General features: G+C 29.7%; 10 protein-coding genes across 12 annotated transcripts; 4 read left to right on the forward strand and 6 right to left on the reverse strand.

Annotated features, from left to right (window-relative positions):
* Positions 1 to 248: 248 nt before the first annotated feature.
* On the reverse strand, positions 249 to 1,347 carry LOC124490222 (uncharacterized). The gene has a single exon (XM_047052688.2). The coding sequence runs from the start codon at positions 1,193 to 1,195 to the stop codon at positions 398 to 400; it is 798 nt and encodes a 265-aa protein (XP_046908644.1). The 5' UTR covers positions 1,196 to 1,347; the 3' UTR covers positions 249 to 397.
* On the reverse strand, positions 249 to 5,696 carry LOC124500434 (ATP-binding cassette sub-family G member 1). Its single transcript, XM_075730190.1, has 4 exons — positions 4,703 to 5,696; positions 2,420 to 4,639; positions 1,994 to 2,123; positions 249 to 1,923 (listed from the first exon to the last, which is right to left on the reverse strand). The coding sequence occupies exons 2-4, from the start codon at positions 4,602 to 4,604 to the stop codon at positions 1,887 to 1,889; spliced, it is 2,352 nt and encodes a 783-aa protein (XP_075586305.1). The 5' UTR covers positions 4,605 to 4,639; positions 4,703 to 5,696; the 3' UTR covers positions 249 to 1,886.
* Positions 5,697 to 6,094: 398 nt separating this feature from the next.
* Positions 6,095 to 6,788, forward strand: ND-B17.2 (NADH dehydrogenase (ubiquinone) B17.2 subunit). The gene is made up of 2 exons (XM_047052689.2): positions 6,095 to 6,281; positions 6,349 to 6,788. The coding sequence occupies exons 1-2, from the start codon at positions 6,181 to 6,183 to the stop codon at positions 6,698 to 6,700; spliced, it is 453 nt and encodes a 150-aa protein (XP_046908645.2). The 5' UTR covers positions 6,095 to 6,180; the 3' UTR covers positions 6,701 to 6,788.
* Positions 6,789 to 8,893, reverse strand: LOC124490217 (epoxide hydrolase 1). Its single transcript, XM_047052683.2, has 5 exons — positions 8,727 to 8,893; positions 8,405 to 8,635; positions 7,727 to 8,330; positions 7,224 to 7,676; positions 6,789 to 7,164 (listed from the first exon to the last, which is right to left on the reverse strand). The coding sequence occupies exons 2-5, from the start codon at positions 8,556 to 8,558 to the stop codon at positions 6,903 to 6,905; spliced, it is 1,473 nt and encodes a 490-aa protein (XP_046908639.2). The 5' UTR covers positions 8,559 to 8,635; positions 8,727 to 8,893; the 3' UTR covers positions 6,789 to 6,902.
* Positions 8,894 to 8,898: 5 nt separating this feature from the next.
* On the reverse strand, positions 8,899 to 11,497 carry LOC124490215 (scavenger receptor class B member 1). The gene is made up of 5 exons (XM_047052680.2): positions 10,745 to 11,497; positions 10,408 to 10,654; positions 9,918 to 10,297; positions 9,313 to 9,838; positions 8,899 to 9,232 (listed from the first exon to the last, which is right to left on the reverse strand). The coding sequence occupies exons 1-5, from the start codon at positions 11,314 to 11,316 to the stop codon at positions 9,065 to 9,067; spliced, it is 1,893 nt and encodes a 630-aa protein (XP_046908636.2). The 5' UTR covers positions 11,317 to 11,497; the 3' UTR covers positions 8,899 to 9,064.
* Positions 11,498 to 11,659: 162 nt separating this feature from the next.
* Positions 11,660 to 18,657, forward strand: LOC124490227 (uncharacterized). 3 transcript variants are annotated; one of them, XM_075730200.1, is made up of 4 exons: positions 11,660 to 11,965; positions 13,107 to 13,141; positions 14,950 to 16,483; positions 16,552 to 18,657. In XM_075730200.1, the coding sequence occupies exons 3-4, from the start codon at positions 15,036 to 15,038 to the stop codon at positions 16,766 to 16,768; spliced, it is 1,665 nt and encodes a 554-aa protein (XP_075586315.1). In that variant the 5' UTR covers positions 11,660 to 11,965; positions 13,107 to 13,141; positions 14,950 to 15,035; the 3' UTR covers positions 16,769 to 18,657. The 3 variants fall into 3 exon arrangements, with proteins under 3 accessions (XP_075586315.1, XP_046908640.2, XP_075586314.1); XM_047052684.2 differs by lacking the exons at positions 11,660 to 11,965; positions 13,107 to 13,141 and adding an exon at positions 13,753 to 14,773; XM_075730199.1 differs by lacking the exons at positions 11,660 to 11,965; positions 13,107 to 13,141 and adding an exon at positions 13,754 to 14,072 and having other exon boundaries at positions 14,289 to 16,483.
* LOC124490219 (putative glutamate receptor) lies at positions 16,698 to 18,639 on the reverse strand. The gene is made up of 3 exons (XM_047052685.2): positions 18,284 to 18,639; positions 18,035 to 18,214; positions 16,698 to 17,962 (listed from the first exon to the last, which is right to left on the reverse strand). The coding sequence occupies exons 1-3, from the start codon at positions 18,425 to 18,427 to the stop codon at positions 16,955 to 16,957; spliced, it is 1,332 nt and encodes a 443-aa protein (XP_046908641.2). The 5' UTR covers positions 18,428 to 18,639; the 3' UTR covers positions 16,698 to 16,954.
* A 1,068-nt stretch (positions 18,658 to 19,725) lies between the features above and the next one.
* LOC124490220 (putative glutamate receptor) lies at positions 19,726 to 20,948 on the forward strand. Its single transcript, XM_047052686.2, has 3 exons — positions 19,726 to 19,926; positions 19,996 to 20,175; positions 20,247 to 20,948. The coding sequence occupies exons 1-3, from the start codon at positions 19,831 to 19,833 to the stop codon at positions 20,835 to 20,837; spliced, it is 867 nt and encodes a 288-aa protein (XP_046908642.1). The 5' UTR covers positions 19,726 to 19,830; the 3' UTR covers positions 20,838 to 20,948.
* Positions 20,864 to 22,299, reverse strand: LOC124490221 (pseudouridine-5'-phosphatase). Its single transcript, XM_075730203.1, has 2 exons — positions 21,950 to 22,299; positions 20,864 to 21,857 (listed from the first exon to the last, which is right to left on the reverse strand). The coding sequence occupies exon 2, from the start codon at positions 21,852 to 21,854 to the stop codon at positions 21,048 to 21,050; it is 807 nt and encodes a 268-aa protein (XP_075586318.1). The 5' UTR covers positions 21,855 to 21,857; positions 21,950 to 22,299; the 3' UTR covers positions 20,864 to 21,047.
* On the forward strand, positions 22,292 to 25,830 carry LOC124490226 (uncharacterized). Its single transcript, XM_075730202.1, has 4 exons — positions 22,292 to 23,586; positions 23,704 to 25,247; positions 25,307 to 25,480; positions 25,573 to 25,830. Exons 2-4 carry the CDS (start codon positions 24,122 to 24,124, stop codon positions 25,623 to 25,625), a joined length of 1,353 nt encoding a protein of 450 aa, XP_075586317.1. The 5' UTR covers positions 22,292 to 23,586; positions 23,704 to 24,121; the 3' UTR covers positions 25,626 to 25,830.
* Positions 25,831 to 25,947: the final 117 nt, after the last annotated feature.

Genomic DNA, 25,947 nt, shown 5'->3' on the forward strand with positions numbered 1-25,947 from the left:
AGCTGACGATTTGTAGTCATTTCAGAATTCTTATTGTTGTTGTTGTTGTTGTTGTTAGGATTTCATTACTCGAGTTCAAAAGAGAGGGAGTAAAACCAGATTCATTGGAACATCATTTAGAATCCACATTCAGCACAAAAATAACACGAATACAGATGTTTGAATGTGAAGAATTGCATCAAATAATTAACGATAACGAGTTGGTCAAATATCGCCATCTATCCATGGCTAACCAAACAAAGTAATTGTTTTGTTTTTGAAATTTCAAATTTTTATTTTTATTCGATTTTTTCTGTCATGAACTTAAATTTTTTTTTTTAAATTAACTCGCGAGAATTAAGAAATAATAATTGATTAATTATTTTAAATATTTTCGAATGAAATGTCGTACCAAGATTTATTCTTCTTGTTGTTCATCTGAAACATCCGATTCTTCTGCCATTCGTGGACGACAATCACGAAGCATAACACATGTTTGCATTCGTTGATTCCATTGGGTACCTGGTGCACAATCCATTACATATGGTCGGCCATTTGAACATTGAATAAAGCGATTACAATCCCGATAACGATAATAACCGGACGGTTTTGGGCATTTGAATTGAGCTGGACGACGTTCAATTTCATCCACTTCATCATTTGATTGTGGTCGTTTACAATTGGTTGCATGTACACAGGTCTGTTTACGTTGATTCCATTGTGTACCTGGTGCACAATCCATTACATATGGACGGCCGTTTGAACATTGAATAAATTGATAACAGTTACGGGCACGATAATAACCAGATCGTCTTGGACAACGGAATTGTTTTGGTGGACGACGTTCATTATTTTCATCATCGGTATCTTTCTCATCCAAGTTTCGTGGTCGACGACAATCGGTTTGATGGACACAGGTTAGTTGACGTTGATCCCATTGTGTACCACGTGCACAATTCATTGTATACGGGCGATAATTTGAACATTGAATAAATTGATAACATCTTCGTGCCGGATAATAACCAAATCGTCGTGGACAACGGAATACTGGACGACGATCGGTATCAATTTCGTTTTTCTCTGCTTCTTCATTTTGTTGTTGTTCATCAGATTCAAATATATTGATCAATTCTTCTTCTAGTTGTTGTTGTGGTTCGACATCGATTGCTGCCACCATCAATAATGGAAACAATGCCAAACAGATGAATAATTTCATAATGATGATTGGATTTAGATTTTTTACTTTTCAAAACTGATGAATTCAATTTGCTTGTTTGCTGATGGTTGTTTGTTTGACTGTTTGATCTAGAGTGATGACAATCATCGATTGGTTGATCCATATTTATACCTAATGATGGTTGAATCAAAATGTTCTCCAAAAACACAAGATCAGTATTCCAATGTTGCTATCGAAAAAAGCACTTGCCCAACAAATGAACTGAAAATCACATAAAAACACGTGAAAAATAATCCTTTTTCCATATCATTATAGGAAAAGAATGAATCACATAATCATACCACCTGGGACGACCTTTGATTCTTTACAATTGATTAATGTAGATCATCATCATTATCATTATCGAAATCATCACAACATGTTAATCGGCCACCAAAAGATTTGTTGCTCAATCCACATACATTAGGTTAGATAAGTTAATCCAATCCAATTAGTTGATTCTTTTTTTCATCATCATCAAAACAACAAATCCGTCAAATTTCTGATCTGTATTTTGTATTTTATGACATTTGGATACATAAAAATCTTGAATGATTACTCACTCATAGACAATGATGATGGCGACAATGAATGTAATGAATATAATTTAAATATATCACGTAGATTATTCATTGAAAATGAATGTACATGACGAATTTGTTTCATTTGACTTGAATTATTATCATCTTCGTCATACCATAACATTAGCATCATGATGATACAACATTCTAAATGATGTAAAAAAATTTTGAGAATTAAAAAAACAAATTCAATTCTTTAAAATTAAGAAATACATACATATGATTGAATTCATTACAATAAACGAATGTCTGTTGCACTGGTATTGGAAATATAAAATGTGAATCACCATCATGATGATGATGGTATATTGATCGATTTTCGATTTTCAAGTTCCAGTCGTCAATACCTATATAGTTATTATATGATTCGAACGACATACAAGGTCGGTCATAACAATTAGTGTCAATTTTTTTTCACAAAATAATTATTTATTTATTTTTCAGACAAACAAATTGATTCATTTAATTTATTGATCAATTTTGATTGATTTTCAATTTTAGAATCGAACTTTTCGATATAATACAATATAAGCTAATATACGATATATAATTGCATAGAATATTAACATTTTTATATTGAAATAAAGTTGTTCATCAACAATATTGAATGCACGGATTGCAATGGAAAATGTTTCCGACTTACCCGCGATCATATCGAATGAATCGAATATTTCATTATAAATTGAATAAAATGTTTCCTGTTCATCATCATGCATTTGATTTCGTAAACATTTTTTAATGGTCAGCATTGTATCGTTGTTTGGAAATTGATGTCTAAATAATCGTATTAATAATGCATCGTTTGTTAAAAATTGATAATCATCATCGAGATCATTGAAAATACGGCAACGATCATAGCCATAAATGCTAATTATTAATGATTCAAAACCAAGTCTATATTGTGAAACATAAGTCATATGTTTTAATGGTACAGGTAACGATGAATTCGGTACGAATAAACCAGAAAACAGTATCAATCCCATCTGTGATAATGCAGCAAATATTAATGCTTGATTTGCTTGTTTAACAAACAATGCAGATATTAATTGACCGACACCACCACCAACCAAGGCCATTAACATCAGAATGATGTTAAAATATATGAAACGCCAATGTTGATCCAATGGTTGATCGGTAATAAAATAGATTGTTGTTGCGAATGAAATTGAAATGATCAATGATGGTAGAATGGTAACCATATTTTTAGCTAGAAAATAAATTGGTAATCGATACCAACCATGTGATAATTCACGTCGTATAACAATGATTTCCATTGGAAATGTGAGCAATACAGGTAATGTTGAAATGAATGCAATGAACATTTCAATGAAAAATAAGAATGCATAATTAAATTGATTATGGCTTTCCTCCAACATTTGTTTTGACCATTCAAAATCGTTCGATATAGATGTTTTATTATTTTCCAATCGATCACGTATCATATTACGTATAAGCGGACGATAACAGCTATCATTTTCACCTAATCGCATATCTTTGTAAATTAACCATATGATAAATATGACGATTCCGGTACCGAATACACGGGTAAGTATTTCTGATGGATTACGATATTGTAACATTACCGAACGTAACCATAGTTGAAAAAATTGCTGCATTGATTGCCGTATGTTGAATTCATTTGTTATTGAACGTGATTGTTGTATAATTTTTTTGATTGGAATCATTTTACCACCCACCATTGATTCTTGTGGTTGTTGTTGAGCTTTTGCAGCCATTATTAATCGTTCAACAGTATTCATATCACATAGATTTCCAACGCCAATTTCAACAATAAAATCCGCTGGATTATGATATGTAGGACATTGTAAATTGTTTGCGGCTAAATAATCAACCATTTGATTGCTTGGACCACGATATAAACAATGACCATCCATAGCCATTACATAAAGATTATCAAAATATTTCAACATTGATGCTGTCGGTTGATGTATGGACAACATGATAGCGATTGGTTGTTGATGATCATCGGCTAATTCACGCAATAACCGTATGGTTTGAAAACATGCAACCGAATCCAGGCCACTGGTTGGTTCATCCAACAACAGTATTGTTGGTGAAAATAATAATTCCAATGCAATACTAAGACGTTTTTGTTGGCCATTTGAACATCGACCAACATAGATATTTTTACAAGACTCTAGTCCTAATTTCGTAATTAAATTATTCGTTATTTGTTTTGCTTCCAATTGTTTACAATCATCATGGCTGGTCATCAATTTCGATGCAAACAATAAGGTTTCCTGGACGGTTAATATCATCATCATTGTATCCGAATGTGATAGATATGCCAAACGAATTGATTCCGTTAATTTTTTATTAACGATTGTTGTTGTTGTGCAAACATTTATCATTCCTTGAGATAATTTATTACGGCCGGAAATACATTCTAAAAGTGTTGTTTTTCCCGAACCACTTGGACCAATTAAAGCGGTCATTTCCCCTGTACGAATCGATCCATTCAATGATTGTAATAAGCGTCGTCGACGATGATCACGATAATATTGATGATTTGCCGTACCACTATCTGGTACATTAGTTTTGAATTTTCCCACTGATTTATTAATAATTTCAAAGGTTAAATTTTGCCATTGTAATTCAATTGCGCCGATTGAAATCATATCATCATCATTCTGATTATCATTATTATTGGTGATTTTGTCATCATATGATATCACTAGACAAATTTTTGGATCACCAACATTATCATTACAATAAACAAGTGAATCATCATCTTCATCTTCATCTTCAACATTTTGAATTGATTCGTTTTCGTCATTCGTTATTTTATTTTTTATATCGGATTTCATTATAATTCCCACAGTAGAATTGATTTTTACGAATTCTGCGAATGAAAATGTAAATTTTATATGATTATATGAGAAAAATCAATAATAAATCAACAAACCAATTCTGCACCACCAACACTACTGCTAACCAGAATTTATGACAATTTATCAAAAACTATCAGGAAAAATTTAGCAAAAAACAAGTAACAATGAAAAAATTCATCAATCTTGATATTACTGTCGAACAATAAAATTTGAAGAAACGTTGTTTATTGTAGAATGAAATTCACACAAGTCCGAGTGAAAAAGAGAAATGAACTTTCCATTGATGAATAAAAATATTAAGTAAATAAATTGAAAATGTTGACATCAATGTTTCTCTCCAATGAATTATGTTTTCTCTTTTTTTTGATCGATCATCATGAATGATATTGAGTAACCAGAATTGAATACAACATCAACAGATTGAACGAGATTTGATTCGATTTTTTTTTTAGTTATGTTGATGGAAATGTATTTTTTAAAGATAAAATTTTTCTCTCTTTTTCTCAAATGCTCCGAAAACGACAATGACGATAACATTTTCGAATCAAACATAACATCAATTATCTTTTTTTCCACAATTTTTCTTTTTTTTTGATGCGATTAATTTTTGCAGTGGTTTTTTTTTGTCATTGAATAATAAGATTTTCTTCATCTTCAATCGCCAAATGAATAAATAAATGGATGGCCTTCGATTTTCACATTGTTGATTGATAATCATCAATTAAAGTTTCATGTGATGCTTGAAATGTATTATTAATACGTGAAAAATATCCAAAATAAAGAATTAAAAACTTCCAAAATGAACACATTGTATAATATAGATTCCGATAACCATGTGATTATTGTTTAAACGTTCATCTAGATGATTTAGTAATTTTAAACGGATACGAATATTTTGTATAAATTGAATCGATGATTGTTGTTGTTGTTTATAATAATTCAGCGATATATCCATATAAATGGACGACATCGGATGACATTCATATGGATTAATATTGTAATACTTAAAATGATCATTTCAAATGTAATTAAATACAATAAAAGTGGTCGCCAATAATTCATATTGAAATAGGTGATTAAATTAACAATCATCATTATTATTAGTTAGATTATTTAATACGTTTATCAATACTGTAAACAGATAGATAGTAGTCAAATTTAAATCAAATAAAAAAGACAATCATTATTTTAAAAAATGATTTTTCACATTGCGTAAAAAACTTGTGTTTTTGAAATGAAATTTCAATCATCATAATCGATAGTGATCGTCCTTGATTGTTGAAATGTGAATATTTTCATCATCATCAAAGAAATTAAAAGGCAAACTAAATATATTTTTAGCTTTGGGAAATGGACAAAGCAAAAAATAAGAAGGACCTCCTGAATTTTGTTTATAGGTGGAACGTTCTTTATAACAATGTATGAATTGGGCAATATTTTCATCGAAGGTGAAACTGTTGGCCTGTATTTTAAGCATAAAAAATTGACAACAACAACGAAAGAAAAAAATTCTAATCCAAAACGAAATTTATTTTTTTCTGGATTAAAAAAAATGTCGATCAAAGAATTATTAGCATTGGATAAATTGCAACGATTTTTTCGTACCATTCAACATAATGGTGGAGTGATTAATTCGATTAAAAAACTTTATCGGTAATTTTATTGATATGATTCACTCGTTTTTTTTTTATTAAAAAAAATTCTTTTATTTTATAATTAGTTATGATGTCGTTAAAATCGGTACATTAATTGGTACAGATAAATATGGTAATCGTTATTATGAAAATAATGAATTTATGCATGGTGCAAATCGTTGGATTGAATATGCTGATCGTGTACATTTGGATTATGATGCAAGTCAGATACCGGCCGAATGGCATGGTTGGCTACATTATATGACCGATATACCACCAACAAAAGCACAATATTCTCGACATCGATGGATGATTGATCATCAAGAAAACATGACCGGTACACGTTATCAATATGTACCGTATTCAACAACACCGCCGAAAATTCAAAGCTGGCAGCCAAGTCAAACATCATCATCACAGCAACCGCAACTTAAATGAATTCAGATAAAAATTGCAAAATTTTAATTGCCAATTAAAAATTCTAGTTAAAAGATTTATTGTAAAATAAAAACAAATATAAACCAGATTCTTTGTATTGAATTTTTATTGAAGTTTAAAAATTTTGAATATCAAATAACACTTTTGGAAAAATTTTATTGACATTGATATGAACGTTATTTTCATCGGGATTAATCATCGCTTAGACTTCATCATGTTTTTTCTGTTGCTGTTCTTGTTCTTCCTCTTTTCGTTTTTGTTGTTCAAATTCTAGTAATTTTTTTGAAAATTGTCTTATATCTTTGACAACGATATTAGGCTCTTCAAATGCCAGAAAATGTCCACCAACATTCGAATCGGTAAATTGAAGAAGATTTTCATGTAAATGCTCGATAAATTTCCTTGGTGCTCTCATTAGATCATGTGTAGGTTCAATAATTGCTGATGGAACTTTGACTTGTGCTCTGTGCGTTTGAAAAAATTGATTAAAATTTTAATAAAATTAACAATAACAATCACTTACTGCGTTAAGGTTTGCATAAATTTGAAATTTTGCATATTTTCCAGATAAAATCGTTGTGATGCAGCAATATTACCACTTGTCCAATAGATCATAACATTTGTTAACAATTCATCCATCGTGAATTTATCCACTAGGCCACCATCCGATAGTTCCATATAGTTAGCATGTGTCCAAGCCGAAAATTTCTCCAATAAATATGCAGCCATTCCGATTGGACTATCAGCTAAACCGGCAGCTACTGTATCCGGTTTTGTAGCCTGAATATGCATATAACCAGTTTCAAGAAGCATAGATTTAAATTTTTGACAAAATGGAAACGTTTTCTCCCATTGCCTTTGCCAATCATCAGTACCGAAATAATATTTAGGCATCAGGTATGCCATTAACATTCGTCGAAAATCACCAAAAGTTGATGGTTGGAAAAAATTACCAACTAAATGTAGGCCACGAACACTATACAAACGAAACATTTAGAAATTGAATTTACAACATACAAAAAATACTTTTCCGGATAGATTGTCGAGATGGCCAATGAAATGGCTGAACCCCAATCACCACCATGTGTAATGAATTTTTCATGTCCTAAACGTTTCATCAGTTTAACGAAAATTCTTGCAGCAGCTGGAATATTGAATCCAGGTTTATGTGGTTGTTCAGAATAACCATAGCCAGGTATCGATGGTAATATGATTTCATATGCATAACCATTGGAATCTGGTTCGGTAAGCATCGGTATCGATTTCAGATATTCATAAAAACTTCCAGGCCATCCATGAACCAATAGAATCGGAAAGATTGTTTTCACTTTAGCCGTTGTTTTCGGTTTAACATGGAAAAAATGTATGTTCAAACCTTCGATTTGTGTGGTGAATTGTGGATATGAATTAATCTGTTGCTCATGTTTACGCCATTGATAACTATTTTGCCAATATTGTTGTACAACCCGTAGATAATCGGAATTAAATCCATATTGAAAATGTGTATCCTGTAAATGATCAATAAAACGTGAACGTTTAAGACGATCATGAAGATCATTTAGATCGGCATCGGAAACATTCAAACGGAATGATTTAATATCAACCGGATCTTTTGGAATTTTTTGATTGGCTAATTTTTCATATGGTAAAGAAAAATTCAAATGTCAGCAATTATATAATTCGATAATTATTAGGATACCAAACCTTTAAGCATAACACGGCCAAACCAATCATCAACTTTAAAAGTATCAAAATTTGGCTTGTCATGACATTTGAAGAGACATGGATAGAATTGATATAGGCTAAAACCGGCAACGATCAACAGAAATAATGTTGTAACTTTACAACAACAACCCATTTTTCTTGATATTTCAATGATACAATGTCAATGCTGGACAATGTCAAAATGAAATATTATTCACAGACCAATAATAACTGAAAAATGATCGAATATTCGAGGAAAAAGGTACCCAAATATTTTTAACGAATGATTAGAACATTAAAACAAGAGAGAGAGGATATTTACCATCGATAATGATGATTGTCATATATAATTATTATGGCATATATAAAATGTTGAGAGAGAGAGCAAAAAAAAAATAAATCAAACAAATCAATTGTACTATGATGAGTACTTGAAATGATAATATGATAATATGATCAATGGTTATCATGAGCGATAAAATTCGATGTGAAAATTTACCGAAATAAATTTTTAATTGGACGGGAAATTTTTCAGGAATTTTTTCAATGTTGATTTAAAAAAAAAAATCAAATTCGAATAATGCGCAGATAGTCATCATAATTCTGAAATTTGGTTTTAAAAAAATTTAAAATTAAACAAAAAAAAATCTAGACAAAAATTTACAAAATTGGTTTAATTTTATGTTGTCGTTTATAGCTATAACAAGAACAGAAAAACAACATGATCGATATGGCCAAAGCGATAGTGCCGAAAATTATATTTCCAAAATGTATAAGAAATACTAATGCTTTGAATTGCATCATTTCTGTTTCGTTTGGACCACCAGACTACGTGAGGAAAATGGAAAAAAAATCAATGAATGAAATTGGATCAAATGATTAAACAAAACGAAAAAAAATTTCATTACCTGAGTTGTCCAAAAAATTGGAAGAATCATATGTGGAACAGAACTAAAACCGGGTATTGTTGAATCAATTTTTATACCTAATTGTATGCTAACTTTTGCCTCTAACGTAAGACCAGTATTTGGTTCAATATTTAGATGAGATGAATGACGTTGACGATCCGGTTTTAGGCCTAATACTTGAGTAGCTCTTGTTGGACAATCAAGAAAATGTGGCCATGAAATAGCTAATGGTATACCACTTGTACATGGTGATAAATCTTGCCAACCATCACATTTAGCCAATGATGTTTGTAAACAAAAACAACGATTATTTTTTATACGCATATCAATTTGATGTACATCTAGATCATAACGTATGGTTTCTATACCAGAAACATACGAATTACTTTGATTACGTAAAAATCGTAATGGACGACATGTTTGTGGATTAAATACTTCAATAATATCTCGTTGAATTTTTGTTCCAAAATGCATACCATCTGAACCACGAATTACATTACATGGACTACGAAATTCAGGAAATAATCTATATTCATAATTGAAATAACAAAAAAAATCGTCAAATTAAAATTCAAAATTTAATCAAAAAAGAGAGAAACACTTACGTTCTTCCTTCAATCATATATACATGGCTAAATATATGACCATTTTCTGTACGTCTCCAATACTCGTATGGACCAACATCAATATCGGCACGTTGCCAAATAAATCCAAATGTTTGATTACGGATTTTATTACCCGAACCTTCGGATAATTCACCCAGATCTGGGATTGCCAGGCCAATCGAACGCAATGGTTTAGATAATTTCTCTGTGAGTATTAACAAATTTATTTGTCGTCCTTCCAACAATTCATAAATAGTTCGTCTTTCAATTATTTGTTCACCGGTTGCAGCTAAAATACTGGCCATTATATTCTTTACGATTGGATCAAGAAAGTTTAGTGACATTTTTTTAATCGTTGCTTTCACTCCATATAATATCGCCTTTGAATAAAAAATGGTGGATGGAACAAAACGAAACCAAAAAAAAAAAATTATTACTTTGAGCTAAAAAAAAAATTTCCAATTAGTTTCACATTTTTTTTCTACCATACCAATAATGGAGTGTTCACGACAGTGATCGTTTCCATCATTGATCGAGATTCATGTTCTTTGAATTGAAAATGTGTACGTTCAGTGAATACAACTTTATCCTGTTTATATTCCAAAATTTTACGCCTACGAAATTCACGATATTTAAATGGGCCAATCTCGACAAATTCAGGTTTTGATCCACGCAGAAATTCATCAGGATTTTTAATACCAAACATATAATATTCCGAATCTAGGGCAATATTTTTCCTTCAATAGATAAACAAACAGACAAAAATCTGTTAGCTATTTTTTATTTTATTTTACTAATACTCCAGTTTTTTAAATAATTAGACTTACCAGGCTGGCAAAATAGCACTAGCATCATTTACATCCAATTGTTTAGCGAAACCATCCAATACAACACTTTCAGATGAAAGTAAAATTGATTGACTAATCAATAATGTAATTAATCCGAAAATGGCAAATATTGGCCATAATAATCGAATAAAAATGGACTTCTTTTTTCTGCCATTTTTATCCAATGATAATTCTGATCCAATTAATGTCTTTTTCGATCCATAATGATGATTATTATTATCATTTTGAATATGATTATCCATAATCATTATAGATGGCTGTTGATAATTCGAGTTCATCATTGCCAATTCTTGTGGTTGTAATGTAATCATCATTTGATTTTGTTGCTCATCACCATATAGTGGTGGTCGTTGTTGTTGTTGAAGATTAAAATTCGAACCATCATTATTGGTCATCATTGCCATATAATCAGGTGGACGACGAATCAATTCATAGTGGCGTTGATCATCATTATAATCAACATCAGAATCATTATTTTGATTCGAATTAATAAATGATGATTTATCATTATTAATTTTTTTTATTGAATATAGATTGTATTCGATTTTCATTAAAATTATATAGACGATTTTTAAGATTATGACTCAATACTTTTGATGAATTATCCATTTTTTTTCTGTTTATTTACATTTTGGACAAAATTTTTTTCATTCAATTCAAATTTCAGATTTGAAATTTTATTCACGAAAAAAATAGATGAATATTCAATGCGTTGCACATACACACACATTGAATATATATGGAAATGATTGTTGTTGTTGTTGTTGTTGTTAATTTTATTCGTTCGTTCATTTGACCATGAAAAATTTCAAATGATTAAATGGCTTGAACTTGAAAAAAAACATTTTTTTCTCACTTTTTTTTATATTGATTTAAATTGTGTAAAGAGAGAAAAAAAATTTTCTTTGCATTTTGTCTTTTTAAAATTGCCATCGTTTGTCCATACATTATTATCATTATGATTTGCTTTCATGAAACACCAATGACAATCAAGAATTTCAGCAATTCAATATCATCGATCCATTATAAAGTTCTGTATTCATTCATTGTGTTTTTTGGGCCATTATAAGGAATCTTAGGAACCCAATGGTAAAAGAAAAACGTTTTTCATTTAAAAAAAAAATTTATGTCGATATTTTTCTTTATATTCAAATTGTTTGAAACTTTTGAAAAAAAAAATTTCATTGATCATTGAAAATGGTATGTTTGACGTATGACAATGAATCTTCTTAAAATATTTGGCTTTCAAGGAATTTTACTCATTCGTTCGTTATAATCTGTTAATTAAAAATTATTTTTTTCGTTTGGAAAAAATGGATTACAAAACTTTTGTTAGCAATTTGAGTTTAATGAAAAAAAAACAACTACGACTAAGTATTTAAAAAAAAATTCCAACGAATGCACTTGATTTTTTTTTCGTTTGATACAGTGGTACCTTGGTTATTGATTGGCCATGACGATTCGATTGTATAACAACAAATTATAATACCACTACCAATCATTATCGAATTTTTCATTCAAAATCAAAAAATAATTTTGTTCGAATATAGAATTTATTTTGAATTTCAAATTTAACAACAACCAAAACAATAACCAAAATGGTGAATTCAATTCAATTCAAAAATATTTCTCACCACTTTTTCATTCAGCAAACACACTATCATCGAAAAAACCTACACACATAATGTTAATGGAAAAAAAATATTTTGATTTTTTTTCCTTCTCCTCCGCCTTTTTTTCCCTATTATATATGTTTGTTTGTCATTTTCTTTTTAAATTTTTTTTTTCTCATCCAAGTACACATTCGATTTTGATTCTATAGAATGTGGTATTTATCATTCATTCACTATAGTCCATTCAAGAACATTCAAGCAGCCAATACATCCAGAAAAATATGCACTGTAATTGAACGTATATGTGAACAACAAAAAAAGTTGTACCTTATACCTTTTGAGTGTGTGCATGCATGCATTCATGCATGCGCGCATACATTAGTTTTATATTGAGGTGCTTTTGCACTCAGTAGTTCAATTTTTTTCAAATAATTTTTTTTTTCTATTTCTTTCCGGAGAATATTTCTTTTATATTATTCTATTAATATTATTTCATATATATAGAAAAGATTATCATCAAATCATTGTCGATATATTTTTTTTATTGTGCATTCTTGTGCATATATAATCATTATCACCATTAATAACAACCGATACAAAACGGTTCCATTTATTCATAACGGTATTTCGACATCGTCATTGTTGTTGTTGATTTGTTTCATCTCATCAAACATCATTATCATCAGTTACAAAATATGTTTAATGTTTGTATATGGTGTTTTTTTCAGTGATAAAAAGAATTTCATTACCCTCCACTGATCTCGTAAGTATATATCACACACACACAGGATACAACATGATCTATTTTAACCGGATAATTTGTTTAGTTTTTAAATGTATATATTTGTGCTGTGTAAAAAAAAAATCAAATCAAATCAATTATTGTTTGCTATATCGTATCGTATCGTATATATTTGTGCTGTGTAAAAAAAAAATCAAATCAAATCAATTATTGTTTGCTATATCGTATCGTATCGTATCGTTATTTATTTCATAAAATCTAACGACTACCAGAAAAAATGTGATCAGATTCAAAATATTATTATCATCATCATTATCACCATCCAATGAAATGATATTGGTTCTTAACAAAAAAAAAAAAAAAAAATTTTTTTTTTTGCACTTTATAATAATAATCAAATGCAATCAGTAAATATGATTATAATCGTAATATATAATAGAGAAAATCGTATTTTTTTTTCTTCTCAGTTTCTTTATTTTCCATAGTAAAAAAAATGATGATGATAATGATGTGTATGTGTGTGTGTTTGTGTGATAAAAATTATAAATAAATCGTACAAATGTACGTAAAAAAAATGCAAAGTGCAATAATGTACTCACACGCACACACGCCCCAATTATTATACATATATTTTTTTCTCTGGAAATATATCAATGACATGTATTTTTTTTTTTTTTTTGCACATCCATGATAATCCAATTTATAATGATATATTACTCATATTGTGAAGTGGAAGGAAAATATACATCAGTTTGTATTTTATGTTTTTTCCATCCTCATTCAAAACAACAACGATACCAACACCACCACCACCACCACCACCACCACTCTGTAAATTACACGCATATTATTCATGTTCAAATTATATATGGATTTCATTTTCTTGTTTCTTGTTTGTTTGTTTGTTTGTTGATGATGATGATGATCAAATAAAATCAAGATCCAAGTACAAGTAAATCATAGATTAATGGATAGATAGATTGATAGATTGTACATAGAGACAAATTTGATAGAAAAAAAAATGAAATGTGAAATTAATTTGGCTATCAATCAAAATCGGGTCATCATAATTTTTGAATATAAATCAATCAAATGTTTTAACATATAATGTTTGATTTTAATAGATTTGCACTTTTTTTTCTTTTTTTTTTTTTTTTTTTGGTTGCAGTTGCATGCCAACCGATAAGATTTATCATTCAATCAATTATCATCATCCAATTAATTATATCATCATCAGCTTAGTGTGAAATACGTTCATTTATATTATTTCCATAAACAATAACGACTACGACGACGACAATGATGATGATGTATATTAACGACATTCGAATGTGAAGTTTTTCTTGTGAATTTGTGTGTGTGTATAAAATAGTTAATTAGTTAAATTCATTTTTTTTCCAGAAAAATTGTTCCGTTTTTTTTGCCATAAACATCTGTTTGTTTGTTTGATGAATATAGTATCTTTTATTCGAGAGATCGATTGATAGATAGATTGCATGCAGCATCATTTTCATATTATCCATCCATATACACACAGACACATTATAGACATCGATTTATCGATATCGATTCATCGCCGTTTGTTTATTTGTTTGTTTGTATTCACATCATCATCATCATCATCAAGATTAACTGTATTTGTGTGTTTTCAATGCAAGTTTTAAATGGAAAATTTTTTATTATTGCCAAATTTTCACCATTTAAAAATTTTTTTTTCTGTTTATTTCATTTCTCTATAAAATAATATATCAATCAATATAAACACATACACACACACACACACACACATTTATCAATGTTTATTGTTTCTATTTGATTTTCCATTATAGTTTTCAATCAAATTTCACTGCGTTTTTAATATGTGAACCAATGCAAAAATAAAAATAGAAAATTTCATTTGATAAATTCATCAAATATGTATGAAAATAATAATGTGACATCGCCACCAAGACCACCACAAGCAACACAAAAATCATCATCGACAACAACGATAATGAAAATCGATAACCAATGTGAAAAAGATCAACAATCATCATTGGAAACAATGACAATTAAATCATCGAATAATAATAATAATGAATATTTAAAATCGATTCTTTACGATAATAATATAAATGAATCATATAATAATAATCTTAATATTTCAAAAACTTCGTCATCATCATCTTGTCCATTAAAACAGATTAATAAAAAATCCTGTTCATTTATGGAAATGTTAGGACAAATCATATCGAATGTATTCAAATCGATTGATAATAAAGATGATAATAATCATCAAACAATAATTGATGATGATGAACAACGACAACAACAAATGACTAATAATAATAAACAAGATGAACAGATATTCAAACAATATCGAATATCGGAAGAAAATAAAGAAATTTTTCAACACTTTAAAACAGAATGTCAGAAATTTTTTCCAGAAAATCTTTATAATCCACATGATTCAAATAAATTACTCACCGATCATGAACGTTTACAACTGGAACGATTGGATAAAGTATTGGATCCATTACGTTATAAAATTATGGGTGGACATCGTTGTAAAGAAGTTCTTCGTGGTTATCTAAATCATTGTATTTTTCAATCATTTAATCATGATCAAATGATTGATAATGGCTACGATCATCATAAACAGCAACAGTTGATGAATAGAGAAGAATTGGGGGAAAATCTTTATCGTGCCTGTGAAATTACCATTAATATGTTGATAACATTGGCCAAACAAATTGAACCATTCACTGAACAAAGTAGTAATGATCAGATTTGTTTATTACAACAAAGTGTAATGCCTATAATGACTTTACGGTCATTATTGATACAGAACCGTAAATCACCTCCACCACAACAACGACCATCACCACCATTGAATAATTTAAAACGTCAATGTTCAATGTCCGATTATGATGATATTAATGTTACCACAACCATGATCAACGATGATCACGATGATAATGATACAATAATCAAAGCAAAAACAACAAAAACACTATTGAAACGAATATGTCTGGATGCCGTTCGATCGAATGGATCACAATCATCGACAAATATACGTCCATCATGTATAATTAAATCAACAACAATTAAAATTTCTGAGAATCAAGCGGATAATTCATCATCATTGATTAATGATAAAAACAATGAATCACATCATCATCATCATCATCATCATTATATAATGGCATTAGAATATGAGAAACGTTTTCAAATTTTATATCAAAAATTATTCCAATCAATTGATGATTATTGGATCAAAGATAAATATATCTTCTATTTATTATTTGTGATCGTTTTGTTTCAACCATCCAATCATCATAATCATTCGACAATTAATAATCTTGAAAATGTTGATAAAATTAGGTAAATATCATTTTTCATCCATTTTTTTTGCAAGATAATCTAAATTTTTTCTTTTCAATTACTAATAGACAAGAACATTATCGTAATATGCATCTATTACAACGTTATCTCCATAATCGATTTGTTGGCGAACCGAATGCCCAATGGCTAGCACGTTCACATTTTGTTCGTCTTTTTGATCTCATACAACAAGTCTACTATTTACATCGTAATGTAATACAAAAATTATGGAGCTATAACCTAAAATATGCTCATAATTTATTGGAAAAATTATGTGCCCATTGATATTTGATTATTTTTTTTTTTGAATATTCATTTTTCTTTCTTGTTTGTTCCAATTTGTCTATGTTATGTGCCAATTTATATGTTTCGTTAATTTATGTTTTTTGTTTGTTTGAAAATTATATATTTTCATAAAAAAATCATTGTAATTTTGTTTCCTTTATTCAAAGTTTCCTGTGTTGATAATGATCATTGTTGTTGTTGTTGTTGATCTTGCCTTGAATCAGGACGTTGTTGTGATGACCATGATGATCCTTGTGGATATTCTGTTCTATATTGTCTCAGATCAGTTCGTTGTTGTTGTTGTTGTGAACTTCCTGGGTAGTTCTGTTGTGGATATGGTGATTGTGGTTGACCATCACCTTGTAATGTTACTGGCTGCTGACTGTATCTAGCATCGCCCACACCATATGGATAGACATATTGTCTTGATTCATAACCTGGTGATGGTTGTGGCCATCGAGGTCGTTGATAACGATATGGATCATTCCATGGCGGTGATTGTGGTGGTGAACTTGGTGGACTAGGCAATCGAATACCGATATCAGCATCACGAATTTGTCCTTGTTTATCGCAAAATTTCGTCCAATATTTTTGCCGTAAAAGTTCCACTTGACCACGGGCTTTCAGTTCACGAATAGCTTGATTAAATCGTTCAAGATATGGTGAACCTCGTACCAAAGCAATGGCAAAATTTCTAGGATACATCGATTGTCGGTCCATGATCATTGTTAGATTACAATTCTGTCCGATAACATCTTCGGCAAATGTTGATTCAACAAGAAATGCATAACGTGGATTACGATAAACATGATCAACACCTTCATTGGCCGTATTGACTAATGATGATTTATCCTGATTATTCATAATTGATTCATAAATCTGTCTTGCAGTTGGATTTTGACTGCGGGAAAGATAATCAAAAATGGCACTATTACGTACTACACCGAAAATTATTGGTCCATTTGATTGTTGCTGTTGTGGATCCGTGGTTTTAATTTCATTATTAGCTTGAACCAAATCTTGTAACGACATATATTTCGTACGATTTTGTTGATTCGATTGTGACAATAATTCACTATTCAGATCACGACGTATGATTGCCGATAATTGATTCTCAATGAATGGTTCGGTAAAATCAACATATTTACGTCGTGATTCAGTCACTTCAAGATCACCAGTAGCAAAATCAGCTTCCTAATATCACATCAAATTACAATGAAGATTTATAAATAAAAATAATTTTCATACTCAAAAAATATGACATACGTTTGTATAAACTTCACCAATCATACCAGTAACGGTTCCATCCGGATTCACTGAACCATATTTACCATCATTTGGTTGATGCAGACAATATTCAAAACCAAGACGTTCGGCAATTAAATCGAGTAGATCGACAGCAAAACCTGTATATTGTTGACCGAATTGATCGGCATATGGCCAATTCTATATATAAATCAATTCAAACAAACGATAACAATTTAATTCATATATTTATCAATTGATGACACTTACACGAATAATGACACCTTTGAGTAGATTACTAGGTTTTGCTAAAATTAATCGTTCATGTTTGTTTGGTAATATTATCATTACTAACAAACATATCATCATCATACATGACCAATGATGATATCGAAAATAAGAATGTAGAGACATTTTTTTTCTTCCAATAAGGATAAGGTTTTTTCTTCAAGGATTCTTCTTTCGGAGATTTAGTTCAAATTTAATTTTGCTGAATCTTGCAAAAAAATTAATTAATTAATTGAAAAAAAATCAATTCTTCCAGCCTTCCCACCAGACAAATACAATTTGAACTTTTTCGTTTTCATTTACATTGATTCCATTCATTCATTCATTAAAACGAAATTGAGGCCAAAAAAAAAAAATTTTTCAAATACCGACTTTCGCCATATCAGTCATTGGCGGCATCCTTAAGTTGATACATTTTTGTTTATAATGGTAATTTAAATTATCTAAGAAAATAGTCTAGCTATTCGATATACTGAAATTTTCCCCCATCATATTATTATCATAGTTGATCCGTTCGATTCGACCGATCATCAAAATCATCATTTGTAAATTAATCCTGTGTGTTGATGTTTACAAATCATCATATATCATCATTATCAAATGTGTCAAAGTTGATTGAAAGTTTTTTTCCAACACTGAATTCAGAAATTTTCTTAGTTCCAGAAATAAATTATATCGAATGCAACAACTTGAAATTGATATGTCAAGATTGTTGTTGTTGTTGTTTTGTCTAAAAGTAATCAGAGAAAAAAAAATCATTCCATTAACGAGATAAAAAAATCAAAAATATACAAAACAAACCTCATCATCATTCCTTTTGGTTGGTTGTTGTTGCTTTTGATAATAAAAAAAAATTAATTCTTCAAATAAAATTTTCTTCATTTATCAAATGTTTGATGATAAAATTGTTATGTGAGTATGTTGACGTATGAATAATAATTTTGCCAAAGAAAATAACAAACAAAAATGAAGAAAAAAAAATTATCGAACTTTGTTCGATTCGAATCATTCGGTCGGATGGACAGACAGACGAATAGACAGACAGTCAAACATAAAGCATAGCGGATTTTGATGTCCATCTAATTTTATCATTTTATCAATTATATGATTAGCGACAATTATTGATGGAGATGATGATACATAATCGATTCGATGTGTAAGAAAAAAAAATTGAAAATGATCGAAATACAAAAATCGAATGTTCGTTATTATTATTTATTATTATTATCCTCTTTAATTAATCAATTCATAAATCCATCAATTAATCAATAATGATGAACAAATCGAATGATGAATGATAATTGAGTGTTGGGTGCTGGTTTTTGATAACCTTGACTTCGTTTTTTTTTTGCCATTGCAATTTTCGTTGTTTTTTATTTTTTGGTTTTTTTTTCATTGAATTGCAATTATCCAGATTGTCAATCATAAATCTCATGTATATAAGATACGATTCTCTGGCCAATTGATGCATTCATTTTGTTTTTGGTAAGTTATTCATCTTTTTTTTACTAAACATTGACAACAGAATTATGATTGCACGGACATTATCATCGATTGCCATTTGCATTTTAATGGTCAATGCTTCTCCAGCACAGCGACCATCACTTCGAGGTGTTACTATTCGTGTAAGCATTCGTGTATCAATCAAAACAATTTTTGTTCTATTATAATGTTGATGTTTTTTCATTTGACAGAATGCTCCATTTTTGGAAGAAATCGATGGCAAATTTAAAGGATTCATTCCTGATCTAATGGATGCGATTGCCGAAAAAGCTGGTTTTGATTATACATTATATTTATCTCCAGATGGCCGATATGGTAATGCCGATAAAGAGGGTAATGTCACCGGCATGATTGGTGAAGTCTATAATAAGGTTTGTTAATGTTAAATCATCCATATCATGATGATTATAATGATTGATATATTATTATTATTTTTACATAGAAAGCAGATTTTGCCGCTGCTGATCTGACAATGACCGAAGCACGTGAAAATTATATTACATTTACCGAACCATTTATGATTAATCAATTGGCAGCGCTCATACGACGTGAAGATGCAGAAGGAATGAATACATTGGAAGATTTAGTTAATGCAGGTAAAACACAGCCAAATCATAAACCAATTATATTGGGAACATTACGTAATGGTGCCACGAATCATTTCCTTTCCAAAAGTGATGATCCACTTGCTAAGAAAATGTATGAACAAATAAAAGCTAATGATCAATCAGCCACTACAAGCATATCAAAAGGTATCGAACGTGTGGATAAGCAAGGTGGCTATGCATTCATTATGGAATCATCATCGGCCGAACATGAAATTGCTAATAATTGTAAACTGACAATGTTATTGGATTGGCGTAATCTTTACCCAAGAAAATATGCATTCGCATTGCCAAAAGATTCCCAATATTTGCAACATTTTAACAATGCAATTAAACAGCTGAATACAGAGGATAAAATTGCTGAATTACGACGGAAATATTGGTCAAATAACTGCAGTAATACACAGACTAAAAATACTGGTGCCTAAACACAATCAATCAACTACAACAGACGTTCATAAATAATCATAAATCAATTTTTCTTTATTTAAATGAATTGAAATTGTAGCAAAAGAAAAAAAAATATTCCAAAAAAGAAATTTCTATAAGAAAACAATCAAGTTTTCTTGATAAGAATAATTTGAGCATACAAGGCAGAATATTATGCTTATTATTTAAAAAAAAAAAATTTTTTTTGGTTAATCATCTAGAAATTGTGGCAGACCAAATAATTCTGGTTGAAATAATTTCAATGAATCCAACACCAAGCATGGTTTCGACCATGATGATGATAATGATGATGAATGTTGCTGTTTTTGATGTTGATGTTTATGTCGATCAAAACGATAATCCGGTATCCATACGGTTGTCATACCGGCACGATTTGCTGATTCAATACCGACTAATGAATCTTCGAAAACCAATATGGAACGATTATTATCAATCATTGTTGTTGGAACATTTTCAAAACGTTTGGCACATATTAAATAAGGTTGTGGATCTGGTTTTCCACGTGTCACTTCTGGATCTTCAGGTGTCATGAGTACATGATGAAATGATTGGAACAGATTTTTGTGAAATTTTGTATTCAATTCATATGTAAAACGACGGCTACCCGTAGCTATAGCTGTAGGTATTTGGAAACGATTCAAATGTCGTATTAGACGTTCAGCACCAGGCATTAAAGGCACTGGTTGTACATTGACAAGATTACAATATTCTTCATCGAATTGTTGCATAAATTCTGAAACACTTATGGGCAGTTTAAGATCATCGACAATCATACGTGCTACAACCGAACCTGGTCGTCCAAGAATTTTCAATTTATCTTCCAATGTAAATGAACGACCATATCTTTGAACAATTTGTTGTGTAGCCTGTTCATAGGCAAATTCAGTATCCAATAGTAGACCATCCAGATCGAATATTACATGTGTTATTCGAGGCATTTCTGATGATGAATTTCGTTCTTCATCCACATTATTGTTATTGTTCGTTATATCCATCACCTTGGTCGTTTTTGCCGACATAGTGAATTTGGAAAAATGGTTAAATTTTTGATTAAAATAAAAATTATTATGGCACTTATGATAATGATTACGATGATGGTGGCAATGATTGATTGATGATAATTGAAAATTCCGTCGTCGTTGTTGTCGGTATTGTGGCTTTTTTTGTTGTGGTTGTTGTTGATAATAATGATAATGAACACTACGTAAAATAACTACAATCAATAATGAAGATCGACGTTGAATAGTGGTGGTGATGAACATTTGAATGAAAAATACCGCCCTTCAATAAAAACTAAAAACAAAATGTGAGGCCACCAATAGAGAAAGAGAGAGAGAGAGAGAGAGAGTGAGACAAAAATATTGACAATTTTCTTTCGAATTATTATTATTAATTATATTCGAGTAATGAAAAAGCGAAAAAATCAAATTTCACAATTGAGATTTGTTTTCGTTTTCATCGTTGTCATAGTTTGTTATTATTTTGATCATCAATCAATTAATCGATGATAATGATAATTTTTTCGACCGTCAGATGGCGATACCTAAATTTTTTTTTTTTTTTTAATTTTTTCCAATGAGAATTTCATTTTACCTTGAAATTCTTTTTTCATTATTTTGAATGATGATGAAAAAGAAGTTTGCAGTTATATAATAAAATTGTGTTCAATTTTTAACCTTTTTATTGTTTATTTTTACAAAAGTTATTTTCACATTATCTCTAATTTCTGTACATCATTATTGTTTTTTTTTGTCGTTATTGAAATTTTGATTATGAGATTTACAACAAAAATCCGCAATGTTTAGCCGGTCGGTAAGGTTGATTTAAATTCTGATGGCCATCATCAAATGACAACATTTCATAATCATTCAATATGAATCAATATCACACACACACACACATGAACACATGAACACATGATCTGAATACTGATTGAAATTGTATTTTCATTACCGGTACACATGATTAAAACAATCCTTTTTTCGAAATAATAATAATAATCATTATTCTCATTTTTTACCCGTAATATTTCTCCCTGTCTGTCTTTCTGTTTTACCTGTTTGTCTGTGTGTGTGTGTGTTAACCTTCGATAAAGACCAAATACCACCATGGCTATTATATTAACATGAAAAACATGAAAAAAAATACACACCATATAAAATGTCAATGTTGAAACCTTTTTTTTCGTTTTTCTGACCATCGGTGGTGGTGATCGTCTTGGTAATGATCATTTTTTTTTTGAATGTTTAATCTTTTTGTACCCAAGCGATTATATCTATGCTTTCTTTCCAGCCAATTATCATATACCCTAGTCTAATAATAATCGTTTATTCGTTTGTCATATCAATGTTATTGTTATTGTGGTTGTTTGTTTTGTTTTTTTTGTGTTTGTTATTAATAAAATATTGATGTATATAAGATAAATCGAAAGTAATTCATGAAATTCAAATGTAAAAAAAATAAAAGGACCAAAAAAAGGGTATGATCATATGAACAACCCAAACAAATACATACAATAGATATGGCGTATGAATATGCCATTGCAATGGTCAATATTATTTATGTATACAACAGTGAATACGTATATGTACGTGATTTACGTTGATGATGATGAGGATGGTCATTCTGCTATGTTAATATGGTGACCACGACAACGACGTCCAATAACAACAACAATGATAACCGTGACCACGAAATCAAAAAAAAACCAGAATAGAACCAGTAAAGGTAAATCATATTCTATGATTATATTATAATTGAAATTGTAATTCATGATTTTTTTTCATGGTCATTCTATTCATTTTTCTCATTATTATCTATCTAATTCATGGCTACTGAATTCAGGTTCAGGGCATTTAGTTTATGTGTGTGTGTGTGTGTGTATTCGTTTGTATAAATGTGTCTGGTTGTCATGTAACAATGACAACAGTTACAACTGCTATTGCTACTGCTACAATTCTTGATGATCAAGATAAACCAATCGGAAATCATCATTGTTTTTTTTTCGTAGTTGATTTTCAATAGCCATAAATCAGAAAAAAACCACAATACTACTAAAACTGTTTAAACAATTGAAAGCCAAAAAAAAAATTCAATTTTGAAATAATAATTTCTTTTGGCTTTCATTTTGGTGGTTTGTGGCCTGTGTGTGTGTGTTCAGGTGTGTAAGTTTCGTTAGTAAACAAATTGTAAAATTTGAAACAATGTTCTATAATGAACGATACAAATGATCATCAAAACTTGTTGATTGATTCGTCCAAAAATGCCCATAACATCATCATCATCATCATTACCATTTCAATCATTAACATCCACAATTACCGATGGTAATACAATCAATACGAATTGTGGTTATTGTAATGAAGATCCATTAATATATGCATTAAATTCGATGCGTACAATTAATATAAATAACAGTAATACAGCATCCATAGTTAAACAACAACAACAACAACAACAGCGACATGATAATAATAATGAAATGAAATCATCATCACCATATTATCTTTGTACGGTCACGTGTTGTGAATCGGAAAATTGTTGTTTAACAATAAATAATGATGATTTATCAATGACAAATTCATTGTTAAATGGTAATAATAATAATGATAGAAAATGTATTGACAAGAAGAAAAAACATTCAACATCATCTAATCAATCGGCCACTCTTATAATGGATAATAATCAACATTATCAAACGGATGATAGTATAGATTGTTGTGAATTATGTCGATCATCATCAATAATATTAAGTAATAATAACAATAAACAACAACAAACAAAAAATCAAAGAATTTTATGGGCTGATACATTTCAACAACAACAACAGCCAGAAGAATCTAATTTAATCTTTAAATATGGGGGTGCTGGCATTGGCAAAAATGAAATAAAAACATCATCATCAACAACAACAGCAGCAGCACAAACAACAACAACAACGACAACAAAGATTGTAAAAGATATTAATTATAAAAAATTGAAATTAAAATCATTGTCTAATAATAATAATAATAATAATAATGGCCATACGGATATTAATAATAATATACCATTAAGTCCAGAAATATCATCATCATCACCATTTGGTAATAATTCGTCAAATACTGAATATACGGAAATATGTAATACACCGGATATTAATCATCATCATCATAATCATAATCATTCTAATAATAACAATAAAACGAATAATTCTTCATCATCTATTATTCAACCATTATTTAAACCAAATCAGCTAAATCATCCAATTCAATTGACACAATTGGATTATCGTTTATATTTCATTAATGATGCTGAAAAACATGGTTTTTTTCGTAAAGCCGTACCTACATTACCATTAGCTATTGCTGTCATGTTTTGTATGCTAAATCTTTTACTACCCGGTTCAGGTATGTTCATTTGGTTTTTTGTTTTCATATCGTAAACTGTTTGTTTGTTGCAAAAACAGGAACATTTTTAGCATCGTTTGCAATTGTTTTTGGTTCACAAACCGAATATGGACCCGGTTATGGTTATCAAGCATTTTTAATCTGTTTTCTATCATCATTATTACAATTTATAACGGCCATATTGGTTTTCGGTTGGGTCTGGTCTATTATGTGGGGAATCGTTTTTATTAAAAGTTTGTTGTTTAAAAAAAAACCCACAAAAAAGAATGAAAATGATAATTTTTGTTTAAATTTTTTTTTGTTTCTATTTCATTCAATCAAATAGATTCATTACGTTATGGCCAGAAACGTGACATTCATACGATAAGCCTTTGTTGAAACAGCAGCTTAAACAGATTATCAAAATGTTTTTTTTTGAGCCTTTTGAATCAAATGAAAAAAATTTACTTAAATATCTTTAAGTGTGTGCATGTGTGCCTTGCTCTCAGATGATTATTATATAATATGATGATAATGATGATTGTAATTGTAAAAAAATATTCAAAAAAAAAATTATTTATTGAAATAAAACGAAAACGATATTTATGAATTATCATATTGAAAGATTAGTTGAAATAATTAGTTAAAAGACAAGCATCATAATGAATTGGATTAGTTCTGTTTTTCATTTGTGCACTCATTACATTTGAATTCGAATCGA

Source organism: Dermatophagoides farinae, chromosome 4, assembly GCF_024713945.1.
Source record: "Dermatophagoides farinae isolate YC_2012a chromosome 4, ASM2471394v1, whole genome shotgun sequence".
Lineage (NCBI taxonomy): Eukaryota > Metazoa > Arthropoda > Arachnida > Sarcoptiformes > Pyroglyphidae > Dermatophagoides > Dermatophagoides farinae.

What these genes read in the sequence shown, in the direction of transcription:
- LOC124490226 (XM_075730202.1), top strand. Translation starts at nt 24,122, where the DNA reads ATGCCCATAACATCATCATCATCATCATTACCATTTCAATCATTAACA. An exon ending in TCTTTTACTACCCGGTTCAG is followed by an intron (nt 25,248 to 25,306) that starts GTATGTTCATTT and finishes TTGCAAAAACAG; the next exon opens with GAACATTTTTAGCATCGTTT. An exon ending in GGGAATCGTTTTTATTAAAA is followed by an intron (nt 25,481 to 25,572) that starts GTTTGTTGTTTA and finishes TCAATCAAATAG; the next exon opens with ATTCATTACGTTATGGCCAG.
- LOC124490221 (XM_075730203.1), bottom strand. Translation starts at nt 21,854, where the DNA reads ATGGATATAACGAACAATAACAATAATGTGGATGAAGAACGAAATTCA.
- LOC124490222 (XM_047052688.2), bottom strand. Translation starts at nt 1,195, where the DNA reads ATGAAATTATTCATCTGTTTGGCATTGTTTCCATTATTGATGGTGGCA.
- LOC124490227 (XM_075730200.1), top strand. Translation starts at nt 15,036, where the DNA reads ATGTATGAAAATAATAATGTGACATCGCCACCAAGACCACCACAAGCA. An exon ending in GAAAATGTTGATAAAATTAG is followed by an intron (nt 16,484 to 16,551) that starts GTAAATATCATT and finishes AATTACTAATAG; the next exon opens with ACAAGAACATTATCGTAATA.
- LOC124500434 (XM_075730190.1), bottom strand. Translation starts at nt 4,604, where the DNA reads ATGAAATCCGATATAAAAAATAAAATAACGAATGACGAAAACGAATCA. An exon ending in TTCATTCGATATGATCGCGG is followed by an intron (nt 2,124 to 2,419) that starts GTAAGTCGGAAA and finishes ATAACTATATAG; the next exon opens with GTATTGACGACTGGAACTTG. An exon ending in TGTAATGAATTCAATCATAT is followed by an intron (nt 1,924 to 1,993) that starts GTATGTATTTCT and finishes TACATCATTTAG; the next exon opens with AATGTTGTATCATCATGATG.
- LOC124490215 (XM_047052680.2), bottom strand. Translation starts at nt 11,316, where the DNA reads ATGAAAATCGAATACAATCTATATTCAATAAAAAAAATTAATAATGAT. An exon ending in TATATGATTGAAGGAAGAAC is followed by an intron (nt 9,839 to 9,917) that starts GTAAGTGTTTCT and finishes TTATGAATATAG; the next exon opens with ATTATTTCCTGAATTTCGTA. An exon ending in CAATTTTTTGGACAACTCAG is followed by an intron (nt 9,233 to 9,312) that starts GTAATGAAATTT and finishes TTCCTCACGTAG; the next exon opens with TCTGGTGGTCCAAACGAAAC.
- ND-B17.2 (XM_047052689.2), top strand. Translation starts at nt 6,181, where the DNA reads ATGTCGATCAAAGAATTATTAGCATTGGATAAATTGCAACGATTTTTT. An exon ending in TCGATTAAAAAACTTTATCG is followed by an intron (nt 6,282 to 6,348) that starts GTAATTTTATTG and finishes TTTTATAATTAG; the next exon opens with TTATGATGTCGTTAAAATCG.
- LOC124490219 (XM_047052685.2), bottom strand. Translation starts at nt 18,427, where the DNA reads ATGTCTCTACATTCTTATTTTCGATATCATCATTGGTCATGTATGATG. An exon ending in TCAAAGGTGTCATTATTCGT is followed by an intron (nt 18,215 to 18,283) that starts GTAAGTGTCATC and finishes ATTTATATATAG; the next exon opens with AATTGGCCATATGCCGATCA. An exon ending in TTGGTGAAGTTTATACAAAC is followed by an intron (nt 17,963 to 18,034) that starts GTATGTCATATT and finishes ATGTGATATTAG; the next exon opens with GAAGCTGATTTTGCTACTGG.
- LOC124490220 (XM_047052686.2), top strand. Translation starts at nt 19,831, where the DNA reads ATGATTGCACGGACATTATCATCGATTGCCATTTGCATTTTAATGGTC. An exon ending in TTCGAGGTGTTACTATTCGT is followed by an intron (nt 19,927 to 19,995) that starts GTAAGCATTCGT and finishes TTCATTTGACAG; the next exon opens with AATGCTCCATTTTTGGAAGA. An exon ending in TTGGTGAAGTCTATAATAAG is followed by an intron (nt 20,176 to 20,246) that starts GTTTGTTAATGT and finishes ATTTTTACATAG; the next exon opens with AAAGCAGATTTTGCCGCTGC.
- LOC124490217 (XM_047052683.2), bottom strand. Translation starts at nt 8,558, where the DNA reads ATGGGTTGTTGTTGTAAAGTTACAACATTATTTCTGTTGATCGTTGCC. An exon ending in TGGCCGTGTTATGCTTAAAG is followed by an intron (nt 8,331 to 8,404) that starts GTTTGGTATCCT and finishes ATGAAAAATTAG; the next exon opens with CCAATCAAAAAATTCCAAAA. An exon ending in TTTATGCAAACCTTAACGCA is followed by an intron (nt 7,165 to 7,223) that starts GTAAGTGATTGT and finishes TCAAACGCACAG; the next exon opens with AGCACAAGTCAAAGTTCCAT.